Source organism: Centruroides vittatus, unplaced genomic scaffold (assembly GCF_030686945.1).
Source record: "Centruroides vittatus isolate TY-2023 unplaced genomic scaffold, ASM3068694v2 contig_397, whole genome shotgun sequence".
Lineage (NCBI taxonomy): Eukaryota > Metazoa > Arthropoda > Arachnida > Scorpiones > Buthidae > Centruroides > Centruroides vittatus.
This window is the reverse complement of record NW_027122212.1, coordinates 1,749,748-1,766,892: the sequence shown is the minus strand read 5'-3', so window position 1 is coordinate 1,766,892 and position 17,145 is coordinate 1,749,748. Positions and strand designations below refer to the sequence as shown.

At 37.0% G+C, this 17,145-nt stretch overlaps 1 protein-coding gene across 1 annotated transcript in view; it reads left to right on the top strand.

Moving 5' to 3' along the window:
• The first annotated feature begins 7,964 nt into the window (after window positions 1-7,964).
• DCAF12 (DDB1 and CUL4 associated factor 12-like protein) overlaps window positions 7,965-17,145 on the top strand; it is a 41,591-nt gene continuing 32,410 nt past the window's right edge. Inside the window, exon 1 of the mRNA XM_067271394.1 lies at window positions 7,965-8,550. Within this exon, the coding sequence (XP_067127495.1) occupies window positions 8,239-8,550 (312 nt within the window). The 5' untranslated portion in view covers window positions 7,965-8,238. The remainder of the gene's footprint in view (window positions 8,551-17,145) is intronic.

Here is a 17,145-nt window from a genome sequence, read left to right as displayed (position 1 = left end):
AAAGTTTTAAACAAATACTGGAAATGACAAAAATAAACAATTTATGTATTTTAGTTTTAAAATACAAATAATACATACATAATACAAATTGATATGATACAAACAATGATAGAAACACTTGTTTTTTAAATTTTTTATAAACTAATTCTATTCGGTGATTTTTTTCCGCAAAGTCGTTAATTACTTTATCATAAAAGTCGCTGGTCGTCGACTCCATCAACGGATTTAAAAGCTCTTTTTCTATCGAAAGCAACGCTAGCGACGACAATTTTTCCTCCGACCGAGTGTTCCTGGCCAATGTATGAATTCGCTCCGTGGTCGAAAAACTGCGCTCAGCAGACCCTCCGGTAGATGGTACCGTAAAAATTGATATTAAATCATATAATTCTTTTAGTACGTCTTTGTTCGGATCGACATTAATTATAATGTGTTTTATGTCTAAGAGTTACTTGTCAATATAGTCCGGACACGAATATAAATATTGCGATTCACTACGTAATTTAGATAAATCAAAAAATTTCCCATAAAATTTACTTAATTTAAAGAATTAAAACACGCTTGGAAAAAGTTGTTTTTCATAATATTAAAATTATTAATATCTAAAAGTGATAAAAATTCTAAAGATTTTGTGTCGGAAAATCTGTCAATATAATTATAATTTTCTTTTAATTATACTGTAATTAAATATAACTTTGCAAAAAAACGTACATAAAAATAATATTGAATACTCTCTACTTTTTAAATCTTAAACAATTCACTTAGATAGCTCCCTACTAGTGGTTAGGGATAGAATCGGTGGAAGCGTTACACGTGTGTAGTTTCCACCAGCTAAACCGGCTGAGGTTGGTGCTCTGTAAAGCGGCGCATGCGCAAATGCCTATAATCTGGCTGCTTTACACCATTCGGTTATTCTCGCCGTGAAAGTTGTCTCGTAAGCGCTTCCATTCCGCCACTGACATTCGAATATACAATAGCAATCTTATCGTTTTTTTCACATATAGTATAGAATTTTTTTAATAAGATACATAATGCAGTTATAATAAAATATTAATTTTAATTAATTCAAAGTACGTTAAAATATGAAAATTTATATTTTAGAAACTACAAAGGAAGGTCATTGGAAGGTGGATGCGGCGCTTCCACCGCTTCCAATGACGGCACGCCACTGTATAACAAACATAAAACGAAAACCGCAAAAGGAGTTTGGTTATTTTAGCCTACCATTGTTACGTTTATCGCGATACCCGGATGGTACGAAATGACACAATTTCATTGGTCAAGTATACAGCAATTGAAAATATGATGTCTTAAAAAATTTAACATATCGTATTTTTTCTTAATGTTAGCACTAGCAAACTGTTCCATTCACAGCCAGATTTCAAACGGTGATCTGCCAACCAATCAAATTTCGTGAAAAATGGACCAAATATTTAAACTCTGCACCCTTGAAAACCGCTTAAAATGTATTTTGTGCAGGCTGTAATTTGTATTACATAATTTTCCTATTCGAATGCCACCATACCGGAGGATCCGCTGGGAAGAAAGGACTGGTGCAGATGATGATAAAAGTTCATTCGATGAAAAGTAGTTGACCTTCTCCCGGAAGAGAGGACGGTCAACTATTATTTATATTTGAAAAGTGATCCGTGTTAGACAGATTGTGATGGCCTCCGCATGTGATCAAAGTTGCTAACCTTAAAGTCCGAAAGACTTGATATAAGACTTGTTTAAATAAAAAATTTTGTAAAATGCGAGAATAATTGCTTTTATGTGATCCCTTAAAAAATTAGAGAACCAGTTTGAAAAAGTAAAGCGCAGGAAAAATAGTAAAGTTTTGAAAGTTGACATCAGGATAGTGGAAGCAGATTTGACAGTAAAACAACACGTGAGCAAAGTGCACATTACACAGACTACAGCTACAGGAAGTTTTGAATGAAGCAATGTCGCATGATGATAAAACACGAAAAATAAACAAACATCGGCATTGAAAAAGACTTCGAGTTGTACTTTGTGCTTTAAAATCGTTGCACGTACCGTACATGTACATGCCATTCCAACCAACAATGCAAATGTGGAGAGCATGTTTTCCCTAATGTCAACTTGATGGTTGGACGAAAGAAACAGGTTGTCAGTGGAGACAATTGAAGCAATTTTGATTTGTCATTATAATTTTATAAGGACTTGCGCCCAATTTTATAATTATGTGAAAGAAGAAAATGGTATAATTAAGAAAGTAAAATCAACTTTAAAATATGACTGGGCTAAAAAGGATTTGCCTTACATCTTTATTATTCGTGTTCATTTTATTAGATTGTTTAAACTTTATTGATTTTTTTTTATCAGAGTAAAAATAAACCATTACCTACTCACTTTTTTCATGTTTTATTTATTTAGCACTTAAATAAACGTCCCGTATCAATGCTTGGCAATTATGGCAACCCTACTGATATCAAAGATGCGGTCAAAGCTGTCACTTCCAATATTATCCAGGCAGCTGACAGAACAATGGGAAAAACATCGACCAGATACACAAACTACTAAAACCATGGTGGAACCAGAATGGAGGCAGCATACAAAAAACAAAAGGAAGCATGGAGAATTTTCAGAAGATACCCCACTAATAGCAATTTAATTACATTTCAAAAAGCAAAGGCAAATGCCAGAAGAATGAGACAAAACCACTTATTGGAGATTTAGTATTATAACCTTCGCAAGCTCAAAAGTAGTTTGGAATAAAATTAATAGGAAATATGCATCTCACTCTTCGTTCGTGCTGGAAGATAATAGCACAATAATTAGTGCCATTATCTTCCAGCTATGTAAGGTATTGCTGATTTATTGGGTACAACCGTCTCTAAAGCATCTAGCGATATGAATATCCGATCAATTTTCAAGTTTATAATGCCCAGATGGAAAAACAAATTTTAAATTTTGATTCCTCATTTCATGAATACAATGGCCATTCACCAGGAGGGAACTAACCACGGCTCTGTCATTGCTGTAGGTCCAGATAAAATACACAACAGCGTAATTAAAAATCTGTCAAACGATTCCCTTTCTAACTTTTTGATTCTTTAATATATAAATGTTTTGCTGTATATGTAGATATTACGATTTTAGTCTCTGTAATCCAAAAATTATTGGTAGACCAATCTCACAGCAATATCATTGGCAAATTGATTTTATTTAGAATTACATCATATGCATTTCGGGTTGGTCTAATGTATTCCAACCCCTCTTCAGTGCTAAACCAAAAAAGTTTTTTTAGAACACGACATCAATGTATAACAACAACATAAGATTTTTTTACATATTTCATTCAGTTTTTATCGTTGCCTTTATCTTATTCGAAACAGTAGTACACTCCATAAGTACGAGTCGTATATATATATTTAAGTTTATGAAAATTTTATGATTTTAATTTTTTGATATTCGGCAGCTCGAATACGATTGTACACTTTCCGATTTGCGACTAAATCTGCGGAACACTTGGGAGATGCTTACGGAATACCAGTGTTCTGCGGAACACCGGTTGGGAACCACTGTTCTATGCTTACAGGAGAGCGGCGCTGAACGTCCGACGTACACGTTTTCGCGTTTAAAACTTCGGCCTCAATCTCTCTAATATCTGCTTCGTATCTGCAAAAAACTTCAGCTATTTCTCTCCCATACTCAATTTCATTGTTGTTTCGTAATTTTGGTTGACATTTTTCTTTAAATAGACTTTTAGATATACAAACTGGTTGAACAGAATCTCATGTTGCCCATATCGATGTTACTTACTTGTAAATGTGCAATAGTATCCATACGTTTCTATATTCAACGGTTGACTCAACAGTGAATTTTCCGTTGAGTCCCTCCGTTGAATGGTCTGACGTCACGTTTTGCAGAAAAAAGAAACGCTTTCGATGAGAGGTCGCTTTTCAAGATGGCTGACTTAAGTAACGAGAATTTGGCGATCATCACTATTTTGCTAAATAATTAAAGTAACTCGCTTAACCATTATTCGAATAAATCCTTTTATTCAAATGAACCCATATCTGTATCATTTTCTTATATACTGGGTCTTTCTTTAATAATTTTAATTAATTTATTGAATATATCACTAGGAAGAATTAAAGAAGGCTAAATATCGGTCGCAATCAATTTTTGACAAATGAAAAAAATCTTAATATTTCAATATTGACCAAATTATCCAATATAATCGTGAAATCACATGTTTTATCATATACAGATCGTTCATTATTCTGTTCACTATTACAGCATCAACAGCAGCGAATGGATAGTTTCTATAAGCGAAATTTACTTTTTCGTGGAAGCCGCCATGTTAGTTTGTTGAATACTCAACGGTCTTTGATGTCGTTGAGACCGTTGATCTCAACAGTGAAACAGCGCTGACGTCACTAGTCTCTACGGTCCATTTAGAAACGTTGTTCTTTCACCGTTGAGTCAACCGTTGAATATAGAAACGTGCGGTATGTTCTATTTCTATTGCCTCACGCAGAGTTTAGGGAGAAAACGAGACAAAAAGTAATACAGGACTGAGTAGTAAAATACGGTGACAGTCCCGTATATACGGGACGTACGACAACCCTAGATATCAGGTATGTTACAGGGACTTGGGAAACGTTAGTGTAATTATAGAACGTGTTAATGTATTGTTTTACCTCGCCGTGTTAATGCGAAAGTGGATTTAATATTAAGGTATTGTAAGTGGTAACGTTGCAGGTGTGAATGACGTCGTTGGGACCTTAACAGCTGTAGAGCATGCATACAGCAACAAAAAAGTCAAAGGAACCGTATCTTTAAACGTGACACTTCGAGAGATATAGCCCCTCGAAATTATCCTAAAGCCTATTTGCAGGTGCTATGAGAAGTCACACTGCTTGCTTCGCTAAGCCTATCGCGTGTTTAACAGCACAATGATCAGACATTCTAACAATATTTATCGGTAAAGAATGTAGAAAAATCCGACACCCGACCGTTTACGAGAGCCTCCAAATGCGGAACCAAACGGCGGCAGGTCCGGTCGCCATCATGCTTGCATCACGTGTCTATAACAAATTAATTTCTACTGACCAAAAACACCCTGTACCCCCGTGTACCGGTACTACTGTCTATTCGTCATGTTCCCCATTGTCAAGGCAAGCGATAGCGAGCCTCGACCGACATTCCTCATATAGTCGTGCGTTTCGATGCTGGCACCTCGGCGAGTGGGGAGGATCCCCCACACCCCCTAAAACTATATGACGTCAAGTACGCTACGAACAGTTAAGTGGGCTACTCGAAATCGGCATAGTCGCATGGGCTAAACAGTTTAACACGATAGTCTTTGCGGAGAGCGCGGTGCGACTGGCGGTCGATTTCGAGGGCTTTACCTCCCTAAGAGTCATATTTAGAGGTATGGTTCCTTTGACTTTTTTGAACAAAAAGGTTTACGTTTCTGGTATACAAATGAACGGAATAGTATAAAAAATTGGGGTGTACTATAGATTACCACCTATGGAATTTCAGGACTTTGATTATATACTTGAACTCAGGGGACCGAAACGAGTTCAACGGTACCCTATTTTTAGACCGGAGACGAAAAATAAAAAAGTTATCATACTTTTTAAGTTACCATACTTTTTTAATGCTCTCATGAAGACGGTACCATAGTTGCTAGTACTGCCATCTTGCGGTAAAGTCTGCAAACCATGACGTCGGACTACGGTCATCTCCAGTAGGGTTAAACACGCGATACGAGAGCGGAGAGAGCGACGCGACTTCCGATTATCGCGCGATCGCCATTTCGGTTAATGTTACTTATGGCAGCGAACATGGCGGCCGTTCCCACTGTTCGTGCTCCCGACTGACTTTCCGGAGGGAAGCCGCCGGCAGGCCGCCATGTGCTAAACGTCACTAGTTATTGATTCACGGTAGTTATTGAACAAAGTAAAAAAAAAGGGGAAAACGTCTACTAAAGGCAATTTTAACGGCAAGCGACGCGACTCCCGATCGCGATAGCGAGGCCGACTTAGCGGAGAGAGCGACGCGACTCCCTATCATCGCGCGATCTCTGGAAAAAAAGTATGATAACTTTTTTTATTTTTCGTCTCCGGTCCAAAAGTAGGGTATTGTTTAACTCGTTTCGGTCTCCTGAGTTCTGATATTTACCCAAAGACCCGAAATTCCGTAGGTGGTAATCTATAGTATCCCCAAAAATTGTGTAGTTTAACAACTAAATCAGGGTTGCCAGATTGGCTTTTTTGATGCCAAATTTGCGAAATTTGGCTTTTTTTTTCAGTCTGATTGGCGTCAGAAATTTTGTTTGGCTTTTTTCGAATAACATCATGATAATTTTATTTTTTTACAAATATGATTTTATTTTTCCCAGTAGACATTCTAAGTTGTATATTATAAATTCTAAGTTGTATATTATTAAAGGAAATGATCTTGGATCAGACTAATTATCTCTATTTCCATTTTGCAACTCCAATAGTTCAAGAATTTGGAAGGTTAAATGGCCTTTTTCAACAAAATAAAGCAGACCCTTATCAGTTGCATAAAAGTTTATTTTGAACTACAAAACTTTAAAAAGTAGACTTTATGATGGTGTGGCCGCCACGCCAGCGCCAGAGATCCCGACACACTGCCTGGCAACACTTGCCTACGAGAGTTGGCTGGCAACGTGAAAAAGAGACGCGAAAGTTCGCGGGTTTTTGCCTGGATGTTGGCCGAGGATGTCGGTGACAGTTCTCACCATTTTAATAAAGGTTTTTTGTTACTGTTCGTGTTTGACTGCTTAGCGTTAGTTCTAAAGATCAGTAGGATCGAATGACAAAATGGTAATTATAAGAAAAGTATTTCTAAAGTTGATTTTGGAATGAATTTTTTGAATGAATGAGATAAATACCTGCAAGTAAATAATAATGATGAAAAAATCAAGCAACAATTTCTAACTATCAAAGAAAGGTGTTTTTACACGTTAGAAGAGGCTTTAAATCGAGTTCAACAACGGCTTCCATCGGCAATGAATTTATTTCAAGATCTAGCGCAATTAAGCCCAAATATAATTTTAAACCAAGCTTTATGACCAAAGTTTTCTGAATTGCCATTTTTGAATTTAGCACAAGACAATCTTAATATGATTGAAGAGCAATACAGGAAACAGTGGCGTAGTGTAGTGGGGGCGGCAGGGGCGGCCCGCCCCGGGCGGCACTTTTATGGGCGGCAAGATTTCACAATAAATACACAATACACATTATACCTGTACAATACACAATAATGATGATTGTTCTTTGCCGAAAAGTTCTTTAGAATTACTGTATATTTTAGTCTTTTGAATTGAGATACCTATATAAGGAGCGGAAAAATTTTCCTCCGCTCCGGGCGGCTGATACCCACGCTACGCCACTGCGTTAACATAATAAAATAGCATTCAAGTATAATTAAAGTATAATGTATATAAAATATATAATAAATTTTGGCTTTTTTCTGGCTTTTTTAATCTTAGTTGGTTCTTTATAAAAATTTAAATCTGGCTACCCTGAACTAAATTGAAGAAAGAAAGAGAATCGGTAACATGTCTGGCAGAATGAACCAAAGAAGAACTCATTTTATTTAACTCTATAAATAAATATCGTTTGTTATACATACATTAATAATAGAATCGGTCTGTGCTATTTTATTGCCAGTTTCTAATACAAATCGTAATATTTTCTGTAAATGTTTACATTGGTTCTGATGCACGCCGAATTATTAGTATTTATTCAAATTTAGCATTTTCGGATTTGAAATAGTCACCGATGGCGTGGCCTTTTTCTCTAGTAGTCGGAATTGTAAAACATAGAAAATTCTATTAATATTTAATTAAATTAATCAGTTTTATTTAATATGTATTTAATAGTTATTATTTTTTAAAGTTTGATTAATGAAGAATAATTTTAGTAAGTTAAGAAAAGTTAATAAACTGTATGTTAGATGGCGCTGTAGTAGTTCTTCTGTTTATTGTGTTAGGAGTTGGAAATTTAGAATTGAAACAGTAAAACTGAGGAAAATTACAGAAATTCGAATAAGTTGCACGATATTCCTTGATGTTAAATGCACTTTTTCGTTATAGTTAATCGAGTGATAATAGCCAGAGATTGTTTAGCCGTCGTTAAATGTCATTGTTCGGCACGTGATTGACCGTGATATGTATACAGACTATAATTATTCTGTAAAGGTGCAGACTAGTAAAAGAAATAATAATTAATTATGATATTTATGTACGAATCCGTTTCTGTGGCTAGTGATGACGAAGAGCAGTCGACTTATACCGAAATTGTGAAGAAACCTTCGCGGGACAAGGACGAAGAGAATGCCTCCAGTTTCGTTGACTATATCGTCAATAGGGAGATTGGGAGACGTGTAAAGAGTAATTGCAATTTCAGGGCACACGGTATACGTCATATGCTATCCTCTGGTATCTTGAAGGAGTGTGAGATCCCTCTGGGAAGGCTGAATAAAGTCTTCTGTTCTAAATGGCTCTCTGACCGCCAGATTGTGTTCGGGACCAAGTGCAACAAGGTAATTAACGAAACGAACTCCACCAACGTCTTGTTCCGCTTTGTTACAGAAAGAAATGGTGACCGGAAAGCAGGGGCGTCTCCGGGGATGTTCGTGGTGCCGGAGCTTCCACTCCGTGCCAAAGTATTCGGTTTTGTTTCTTTAAGGTAGAAATAAATATAATGGCGCGTGTGACATGACTCCGATTGGGTAAGATTAGGTAACTAAAGTAATCGTTGCTGATTTCCTCCAAAAATTGACGGATCCTCGGCGTGCCGTTGCTGGAAATTGGCCACGTACGCACGGAATCTACCAAAAATATGTTTTTGGTAGACTCGGTTTTGGCTGCTTTGAGTGAAAATTCCTCAAATTACTTTGGGAACTACGGCCGGTTTTGTTTGTTACCGCGTATTACGTTACCTGGCACTTTATAATTTTTTTTATGCATCTTAATTGTCTTGTTAATTTAATCTTGCCTGCTTCTCTCTAGACTCCTGTGTGTATGCCTGCGAGAGTGCATTTGATGCGTGCGGAGTAGGTTTGTATCCGAAGAGTTGACCCAGTTTTGTTTACACTAGATGTTGCATTTTATAAGCCATGTATTGCAAAAAATGAATAATTTAATCGTGGTTTTGAAATATTGGCTGTGCGACTATTGTCGTTCTGGAAGCTAACACTCAAATTGTAATAGCGAGTGAGAAAACGAAATGGTACTGTTATGTTACGGATGCACGTGTTGTGTTCTGGTGCGGCAATCTGTTGCATAGAAGTGTTTTGTCTGAGATTCGGAAAATGTGTTAATCTAAAACTAAAAAGTGAAATTTATTTGAATTTAAGAAGAATGATTATTCTTAAAAAATGACAATTACTAATAATAACAAAGTCGTCATTATTAACTTTTGTTAATTTTGTAATTGTTAAAAGCATGCTATTCAAGAAACAAATTAATAAGGGCAGTTTTTTTTAGAAAAGTACAATTAAGTGCTTTTTTCTTACATTAAAAGACATTATTCACAAAATCAGATTTCTTTCAAAAACTTTTATGGCATGTGATGAATTTTATGTGTAACCCTAGGCTAATACAGAGTTATATTCATAAAATTCATCACATGGCATCTGTGCACAAGGGTTACTAATATTTGAAAAAACTAAGCACCATAATGAACTGACTATACATAAAAAGGGGAGAGTTGCAAGATATTTTCAATTATCAATTACCAAAATTACTTCAAAAGTAGCCAAAGCTCGCCAAATGCTAATTGAAAATATCCAAAAAGTTACTGCATTTTTGTTTTAGAAACTCTAATTGATATGAGATAAAATCAAGTATGCATATTCTGATTATATTTTGTTTCTCTGTGATATACCAATAATAATTTTAAAGCATTTGTGAAAATTTGTAAATGTGCTCAACAAAATGGCATACAATTAATTAGTAATAAAACTATACACTAATACTAAAGGAAATGATAAATCTAATGCCTAAACAAATGTTTTTGCCGGTCCTTGTCATGTTTATTGAATTTGAATTGTGGCTGCCAGTGCCAGAGATCCCGAACACTGTCTGGCAACACTTGCCAACGAGAGTTGGCTGGCAACGTGAAAAAGAGGTGCGAAAGTTCGTGGGATTTGCCTGGGTGTTGCCCGAGGATGTCGATGACAGTTCTCACCTTTTTAATAAAGTTTTTTTTCTTACTGTTCATGTTTGACTGCTTAGCATTAGTTCTAAAGATCAGTAGGATTGAATGACAAAGTGGTGACCCGAACGTGATCCGATTAATGAACTACCTGGACTTTCGACTGAATTGGATAGCGAACAACTCTGTGTCTATGAAGGAACATTTTTAACAGGACATGCAGGTATGATCAGTTTCTGAATCGTAAATTCAATAAGACGACTAAGAAACGTGACTTCGGCTAAGCCTAATCCAAGACTATCCTGTTTCCTTGTAGCTGCATAGTTAGGCGCTTGAAATGGCAGAACAGAACGAATTGGAAATCGGACGTGTACAGGCAAAAATGCCTATCTTCACTAAAACCAACATCAAATTATTTTTTGTGCAGCTAGACGCAGCTTTTGCCATTAATCGGATTATAAGTGAGAACACTAAGTACAACTATTTAATGAATTCCCTGGATGCGGAGATTCTATCTAACGTCAGTGACTTAGTATTTGACTGTCCAGCTGAGGCTTCGTTTACTAAACTCAAAGATTGATTCCTCGAAATTTTTCAGAACTCTGCTGCTAAAGAGGCTAAAATTCTGCTTGAAGATCTGGCGTTAGGGGATCAGAAACCCATCATTTTACTCCGTAAAATGAGGGAGCTTTCAGCGGGCAAGATTACCGAAGAATTTCTTAGAAACTTGTGGCTCCAACGTCTCCCCAAAAATATTCAGACAGTTCTGGCTGTTAACGGTGATGAACTAGACAAGCTAGCCATCCTTGCTGACAAGGTTGCTGAACTTACAGAACCAACCCAATTGGCCAGCATCAACTTAGAAACCAAAAATCCCGTAATCAAAAATCTCGAAATGCAGATTGTAGAACTCACAACAAAGGTTGCAGAACTTAATATATCGCATACTGCTTGTCCCCGTTATCGTAGTAGAGAGAGAAACCGACATGACCCGAATTCGAGGTATCGCATTAGTTCACGCCCTCGAGGAAGAAGCCTCAACCGTCAGGGATATTGTTACTACCACGATAAGTTTGGATCAGCCGCTAGGATACGTCGTTCGCCGTGTTCCTTCAACCGAACTGCTGATCAGGGAAATGAGCGCAGCCAGCCGCAGTAACGGCCTGTGGGTCCAGCCTGGCTCCTAAATATAGCCGTCTGTTTGTGTATGGCAACAAAACTGGCCTAAATTTCTTAATTGATTCTGGAGCAGATTTACCGATCATTCCCAATCGCACTAAGAATCAGCCTACAAAGGTTGAATTGTATGCTGCCAATGACTCTAAAATCTCGACGTATGGAACAAAAGTGCTAGAACTTGACCTCAACTTAAGACGTTCTTTCAGATGGGAATTTACCATAGCTGATGTGCAGAAGCCTATAATCGGTGCAGACTTTTTGGCCAACTTTGGACTCATTCTCGACATCAGAAACAGATTACTGGTTGACCCCCTGACTTCCCTTACTACACGAGGAAGATATTATACAGGACCACCTACTTCAGTCAAAACTATAATCAGCAATTCCCCAATGCAGGATATCCTCCTTTACATGACCTACTTAAAGAAGCAAAGAAAACGACCAGTGCGAGATTAAATGAACTGACAATTCGATTCAGGCATTTGAGTCATGTAAGTCACAATTAGCAGAGGCCACCTTACTACACCATCCTTCACCAGGTGCTACCCTTACACTTCACGTCGATGCATCTGTTTTTGCTGTGGGCGCTGCCCTTCATCAAGTTACAGCACAAGGTCTCCAGCCACTGGTGTTCTTTTCCCGCAAACTGAGTATCTCTCAGCGTCAGTATTATGCATACGACCGAGAACTTCTGGCTGTGTATTTGGCTGTGAAACATTTCCAGTTTATGCTCGAAGCACGACAGTTCACCATTTACACAGACCATAAACCATTAACGTTTGCCTTCCAGCAACGACACGATAAGTGTACACCCCGTCAGTTGAGACATCTCGACTTTATAGGACAATTTTCAACAGACATCAGACACATAAAGGGGATCGATAATGTTCCAGCTGATGCTCTTTCCCGTATTGAATCAATTAGTAGCCCATCTATAGATTATAGCAAAATTGCAAAAGACCAACAGCAAGATCCTGAGCTCCAGTCTCTCCTGACTTCAAGTGACTCATCACTTGTACTTAAGAAGTTTAAACTTCCTGATAGTGATGTCGAAATTTACTGTGATGTATCGACAGGTCGCATTTGTCCATACATTCCGCTTAGTTATCGTCACACTGCTTTCAACACTGTCCATAACCTGTCACATCTAGGTGTAAGGAGCTTAACCAGATTGGTAAAAGCAAAATTTGTTTGGCCATCCATCAGTAAAGACTGCCAGACATGGTCTCGCACCTGCATTTCTTGTCAACGGTCGAAGATCCAGAGACATGTCGCTAGCCCTTTGGGAACCTTTCCTATTCCAGACGCTAGATTTTTAAATATTCATATTGACATTGTTGGTCCATTGCCACCTTCCAATGGCTCAACATATTGCCTCACAATCATCGATAGATTTTCTCGTTGGCCTGAAGCAATCCCGTTGCCAGATATAGCAGCTGAAACAGTAGCTTCAGCCCTGTACTCAGGCTGGATATCTCGCTTTGGAGTGCCTGCCCAAGTAACATCTGACCAAGGACGGCAATTCGAATCTGGCTTATTTAAATCCCTCACTCAACTTCTTGGTACCCAAAGAGTAAGGACAACAGCATACCATCCAATTGCAAATGGCATTGTTGAACGCTTTCATCGTTCAGTTAAAACTGCCATCAAGTGTCACTCTACTGAAAGATGGACGGAAGTGCTACCTACAGTCTTGTTAGGATTACGAACTGCGCTCCGTGAAGACACCAATACTACCGCGGCTGAGATGCTCTATGGCACCAGCCTCCGACTGCCTGGAGAGTTTTTCGTCCCAGGTTCTCAGGACGTCAATCCATGTTCTTTCGTCGAAAAACTCAGGACGATGATGGCAAACTTAAAACCAGTGCCTGTGGTGCACCACTCCTACCGCAACCCATTTATCCACAAAGAACTGCAGTCATGTTCCCACGTATTTCTTCGCAATGATGCTGTACGGAAGCCCTTGCAGCCTCCATACGATGGACCCTACGAAGTCGTGTCACGTGGTAGCAAGACATTCACTCTATGCATAAAGGGAAAAGAAACTGTCGTTTCTATTGATCGACTGAAACCGGCTTTTATTTTCGCAGCGAGTGAGTCGGACCAGTTACCCCCAACGTCCATAATGCCAAGACCATCGCCAACTAAACATACCACAGACAATCCAGCCCCAATGCGACAAACTACCACACGCTCTGGCCGACATGTAACCTTTCCCGCTTGTTTCATGTCGCAGACACTGGTGGGGGAGTAGCTGTGGCCGCCAGCGCCAGAGATCCCGAACACTGCCTGGCAACACTTGCCAACAAGAGTTGGCTGGCAACGTGAAAAAGAGGTGTGAAAGTTCGTGGGATTTGCCTGGGTGTTGCCCGAGGATGTCAGTGACAGTTCTCACCTTTTTAATAAAGTTTTTTTTCTTACTGTTCGTGTTTGACTGCTTAGTGTTAGTTCTAAAGATCAGTAGGATCGAATGACAAAGAATTACAGAAAAATAAAAAATGGAACAGAAGTTCAATTCTTACAAAATGCCTGATGCAATCATTTTTAGAAAGTGGTGTGCCATCAACAACACCATACATGTTATTTAGAAGTTAATAAAAAAAATATGCTGTATTTTTGGTATATTTAATACAATAAATATACAGTATAGAATTAAGAATTGTCTATAGTGCATAAATATTATATTTATAAAAATATTTACAAAAATGTCCCTATCCTACAATATAGGATAGGGACATTTTTATATATTTTCAGCCTCTCCAGCTGTGTATATTGACCTCATCCCATTCTTGTTATATTAGCTTCATTTCATTTAAGTTGAATTTGACTTTGTTGTCCATAGCATAAACTGCTAATACTGTGATTGGTTGCTTTTTCTTTATTTTGTTGGACAGGAAGTTCAAAATAGTCAAATATTATTATGCTCTAAAAGAAGTATACAAAGAAATAGCTAAAGCCACACAGTATAGTTCTGGATATAGAAGTTCCACAATATATAGCTTGCTAGGAAACAGGAAAGACCCTCCAAAAATGACTTTCAGGGATATATAGCATTTTGTTCAAAGATTACAGATACAACATCCCCATTGGAGTATATAGGGTGCATCTTGCACTCATTAACAGTGAAATTGAAAAATCATGAGATGACAATTGAGCAGGAAAAAACCACCACAGCATTTGCAGCTTATACTTTAGACAATGACATTAAGGTCATACTAAATGCAGCCAATGTATTGAAACAGCATGGGATGCAGCCAACATAATACACTTGAAAGGCTTGAAATTTACAAAATGTCACTATCCCACAATGTAGTTTCTATATCCTTGAAATTGACTATCTCAAACATATGGAAATTACAATGAGATACCTTATGCATTATGATGATTCTTAGTTGTATAGCCCACCAGTGGCTGAGCAGTTCTGTCGCGGGTTTGCGCTGCACTTGGACAGGCTGGCCACATGGAGTTTTCCGGGTTTTCTCCATGTTTGTAACACCTGAATAGGGGCCAGGTTCCCTTACAAGACCTCCTGGAAGGCATTTTCCCTCACATAACATCGCACACCAGAGAAGTCAACGGGGAACTACTCTGGTTGTAACTTCCCCCAGGATATACCTTGGCGCCTTACTAACTACTTATTAACCTGTGCCAGGTGCTCACAGATGTCAGGATTTCTGATATGGCACACAGAGAGAGAGAGTTGTGTATATTTATCGTATTATATTTTTGATATACAGTCGAATCACGATAAGTTGACACCCTCAGTTAAGTAGTCAGTTTTCTGTGGTCCCGGCCGACTTACATAGGCATTAATGTTAAAAAACTCCGGTTTACTCGACATCGCTTAACTCGACACCACTGGATAAGTCAACATACTTTTGCCGTCCCACACTTCGATGAGTCGACACCCCCTCCTGAAAAAATGAATTCACTCCGCAGGTGTGGTGTGAACTCATTTTTTTCAGGAGGGGGAGTCAATTTATTTATTAATATAGAATTAATATATTTAATAATATAATAATACATTAATATTATTAATATATATACATATTGATAAAAATGCCTTAACATTTTATGTATTTTTATGTATAAAATAATAACAGATAAACAAAAAGAAAATATACAATCTACATCAACGTCATACCAGAATCCAATTTTGCATTTTCTCATGCCAGAGGCATTAAGAATCCTTAGACGTTACTTGCCAACAATTGACAATTGCAAAGAGATGTTTTCAAGGTATTCATGTTCGTTGAAAAAGAAAGTCGAGATAGTTAAGTGCTCAAAACAAACAACACTAAACGAATATTTCAGTTTATCATCTACAGAATAATTGTAAATGAAGAACACAGTGTTTTGTAAGTCTACGTTACTGTATAAAGCACTACTGTATTTTATTAATTGTAGTTTTGTGGTTTTTTTTCAACTTCGCTTTAGTCGACGCATCGAATAACTCGACACATTTCCACTTCCCCTTGGGGTGTCAACTTATGTGGAGTCAACTGTATTTCAATAATGTACAGTACAGTATTTATATTCTGTATTAGCTTCTAAACAATGTGCATAGCATTGTTGATGACATTGCTTTCCAAAAGCCAATTGTATTAGACATTTTAAGATTTTCTATTCCAACTTTTTATTTTTCTGTGATTTGAATTTGATAAATCTGATGATTATTGTTGAATATGGACAGAAATGTTTGTTTAGTTATTAAATGTTGTTTATTCTGCTGGAGTTACAAGATGTTTTATTAGATTTAACTCTGGTAGTATTTAGTTAAATCTAATATATAATAATATAGTAATCTGATAGTAATATAAAAACAAATAGGAAAGGAACAGCATCCAAAATAAGATTATTTGTTATTCCAGATGCTGTTCTCTTCATATTGGTTTTTATTCTGGAATGCTGCCCTAAAATTTTGGCTATAGGCTGCAGCTTTTATGCAAAAGCATCTTATTTCATAGAAAGAAAACAACCATCTTTACAACTTTCACTTTTGTTGCTTATATACAAGGTGGTCTCTAGCCAAGGTTTTAAGGTAACCAAAGTGATTAACCTAAATTATTACAATTATGCACTGTTTGTTAATTTATTACATTAAAACATTTACTTACATTACAATTCTACTGACTTTACTTCACTAGGAATAACAATTCATATTTAAAAGTTGTAAGCAAAACTTTGATGAAAACAAAGTGTCAACCCAACAAAACTCATATTGAAATGAAATAGCAAAAATAATCTTTGATCCATGCATCCATTTATTATCCACACATAAAAATTACATGTAAAAATTGCCTTGTTACACGTCCATTATGGCTTTTAACATTTAAAATAACTATGTTGTAGGTAAATTGGAAAAATCCTGCTCCTTGTAAAGAACATTGTCATTTTACAATGAGCGTAATAAATTAAAAAAATCATCATATATTTGTTATTCAACCTGACATTTTTTAGTTGTTTCATAATCAGCTCACACAGCTTTAGGCAATTAAGAAAGTATTCAGTCAGTCTTAATTTTATCCAGGCTTATTGTAATATGCCAAAGTCGTGGAGACATACACAAATAGAAGGTATACATTAAGATTAAGGACACAATTTGAAGACAGATTTTTCATTTTTAAGAAAGATTATTACTGTGAAGTAACCTTAAAATAATTAACATGAGCAATTATTTATTGTGACATTGTCACAATGTTGGACTGCAATTTTTAATCATTTTTAATTTTTTAAATTTAAAATATATATTCTCCACTTCAAATTAGTATTAATAGTTTTTTGCCCCTGTATGTACATC